This window comes from Morone saxatilis, unplaced genomic scaffold (genome assembly GCF_004916995.1).
Source record: "Morone saxatilis isolate NCDOM2014 unplaced genomic scaffold, NCSU_SB_2.0 Contig21, whole genome shotgun sequence".
Lineage (NCBI taxonomy): Eukaryota > Metazoa > Chordata > Actinopteri > Moronidae > Morone > Morone saxatilis.
Genome location: NW_023339774.1, coordinates 22564131 through 22566692, shown reverse-complemented (window position 1 = coordinate 22566692; position 2562 = coordinate 22564131). Strand labels below are relative to the sequence as shown.

At 42.3% G+C, this 2562-nt stretch overlaps 1 protein-coding gene across 2 annotated transcripts in view; it reads right to left on the bottom strand.

The window, feature by feature from the left end:
- The window catches only part of xpo7 (exportin 7), a gene marked incomplete at both ends in the record, with an annotated part of 6933 nt that overhangs the window by 4174 nt on the left and 197 nt on the right, over positions 1–2562 (bottom strand). For both annotated transcript variants that reach the window (XM_035667477.1, XM_035667478.1), the window contains 6 exon segments: positions 23–142; positions 232–305; positions 573–738; positions 1701–1805; positions 1881–1946; positions 2037–2203. In XM_035667477.1, the coding sequence (XP_035523370.1) occupies positions 23–142; positions 232–305; positions 573–738; positions 1701–1805; positions 1881–1946; positions 2037–2203 (698 nt within the window).

Here is a 2562-nt window from a genome sequence, read left to right as displayed (position 1 = left end):
TGTGTGTGTGTGTGTTACTGACCTGTGGGTTCGCTAGTATCCTCTTAACTCCGTCCACCAAATGTGACAGAAACTTTGCTCGTTCTGCGTTGTTGAAGAGAGACCTCCTCACAGAGGCTATCTGGACTAGACATGACAACACCTGCACACATAAAGCACACATTGAGCGTCCAACACCAGGCTTTACACGTTATTCTGGGTGTGTGATCACAACGTGAACAGCTCACTTACCAACGGGGAAAGGGACGGAGGGATGGAATGATATAAATTGAAAAAGAGCTGCAGGGTGGAGGAATCGAGAAATGCTGCGAGACAGACAAAAAAAATGTAAATAATTCTTCTTCCAATAGTCCAAAACCCAAATGTTTCTGCAGCTTTCAACAGATTAAACTTAAGACTTTTAAAGACCATTATGAACACAATTCAAGACCAATTTACTGGCAAAGAAAAGTACAGAAGACAGCGTGAACAATAGGGATGATCCTGGCACTCACTCTAAACCTCCTAAATTAGAACCAAAGCACAATGTTTATTACAGATTTCTGACTAGAAGCACTTTTGACTGCAGCTACCTGATCTCCATGACGTGGGGATCTGTACGGTGCAGAGGTCGTCCGACGACTCGTCTGTGGAAGTTCCTATAAAGTCGTAGTTGAGACAATTGTAGCTGAGTTTGAGCAGCTGCATCAGCAGGCCGTGCTGAGATTCATCGTTCAGGTTCAGGTTCTTCCCCGAAGCCTGAAAACAACCAGAACAACAGTCAGTCAACGTCCTGTCAGCAACACGTCCTCCATCCAAGCTTATGTGTTTAAAGTGCCATCAGATGCTGATCCAGATGTGTCAGATGTGTCATAAACCGACTGCATCCACAGATTGTTACAGCGGGTCGCGCTCTGTCGACAATTAAGCTCCTAAAAGGTCTGCTGAGGGGAATTATTTTAAGCTCAGTGCCAGGATTTAGTCAGCTGGTGGAATCAGCTGTTCTCTGCACTGTACAATATAATACAGACATTATTAAAGTCTTGCTTTGCTTTATTGTTATTGGTGCGACTGTAAGAGCTGAGTAAAAAAAACATTAAAGATTATAGTTTTTCTTCATATAGTAAAATGTCAAACAAATCAGACAAGTTTAGAAAATAAATATTAAAACATTAACTACACAAGTGTGTCACAAAATGCTAGCTAACTAGCTAATAATTGATGTAAATTAGCTAGTTATCTAATGTTTTTGCTAACATTATCTGTTAAACGACTGATTTGATCTTTTTTGACCTTTTATCCATCACTTTTAATGAACTTTAGACCAGCTGATTCAATATGTTGATACATCTACATTTATTTAATCCTAAATAGTAATTTCTTTATTCCATAATCTTTCTACATTCCCCCTGGTTGTTGAATTGCTGCTACAGGAGAAACCTGTTAGTGGTAGTAATTCAGTGTTACTATCGACAGAAAGGAAAACATCATTTCATGAGTTATAGTCAAAGATGCTTTTATTTTGAAATTTAAAAAGGAAGCAACCGGCCCAGTTCTTTGATGTGTAAACTGAGACATCCGGGGCTAAAGTCTGCTTTGTTTACTCTGCGTAAAGCTGCAGCGTGTTGGCGATAAACTGAAATAAAACGTTAAATACTGAGCGGTTATACTGTTTTATAGTGAACAGAACTTCCAGTCTTACTCTATAGAAACAGACGTACCTGTTTGAGGAGGTTGCAGGAAAGAGTGAAAATGTCGAAGAGGGAGGAATCTCTGAATGACGATGCTATCTTCCTATGTTTGGTCAGAGGATGCGTCGTGTCGGCCTGAGGAGGAAACAGACGGCGTTAAACATCTTCAGCACGGAGGAAGAAACGGAGGCTGAAGGGACGACGACCCACCTGATTGATCTCATTGGTCAGCTGGGACAGGATGGTGACGCCTATGATGCAGTGTTCAACGCTATCCTGTGAACGCACCACAAACACGTCAGTTACACAGCGTCAGACACACACCGTTACCGCTGCAGGGTTCGGACCACGCAGGTGAACACACACCTGTAGAAAGCGCGTCACATCTGCGATGACGTTTCTGAAGACGTAGTCATCTTTCTGACAGTCGAACCAGCCCAGTTTGGTGATCCTGGCGTACAGCTGGATCAAGGCCTGGGTCACAAACGCTGCTAACTTCGGCCGCGTGGCCAAATAATTCAGCACATAGTTCCCTAAACATCACAGAGACAGCAACGGCTTCATGAGAGGGAACAACACGCCTGAAACACTTCCTGAAAACTTATTCTCTCTTGCTAATGTAGTTTTATCTCAACCCGTCTGCTGCTGCAGATTTATTATTATTATTATTATTATTATTATTATTATTATTATTTTTAGAGGTGAGACTGTACAGCTGATACCGACACTGGGAACAGTGGAATAAACTGTGTGATGATCAGAGTTCAACCAGGCTGGAACATTTGAACAGAGTGACTCTGAAAGCTTCTCTTTAAGGGAAAGAAGCTAAAGTTTCAGTAACAGAACTTCTAATTCCCCCCAGGCCCGAGTGAGAAGCGGGCCGAGGACCCCG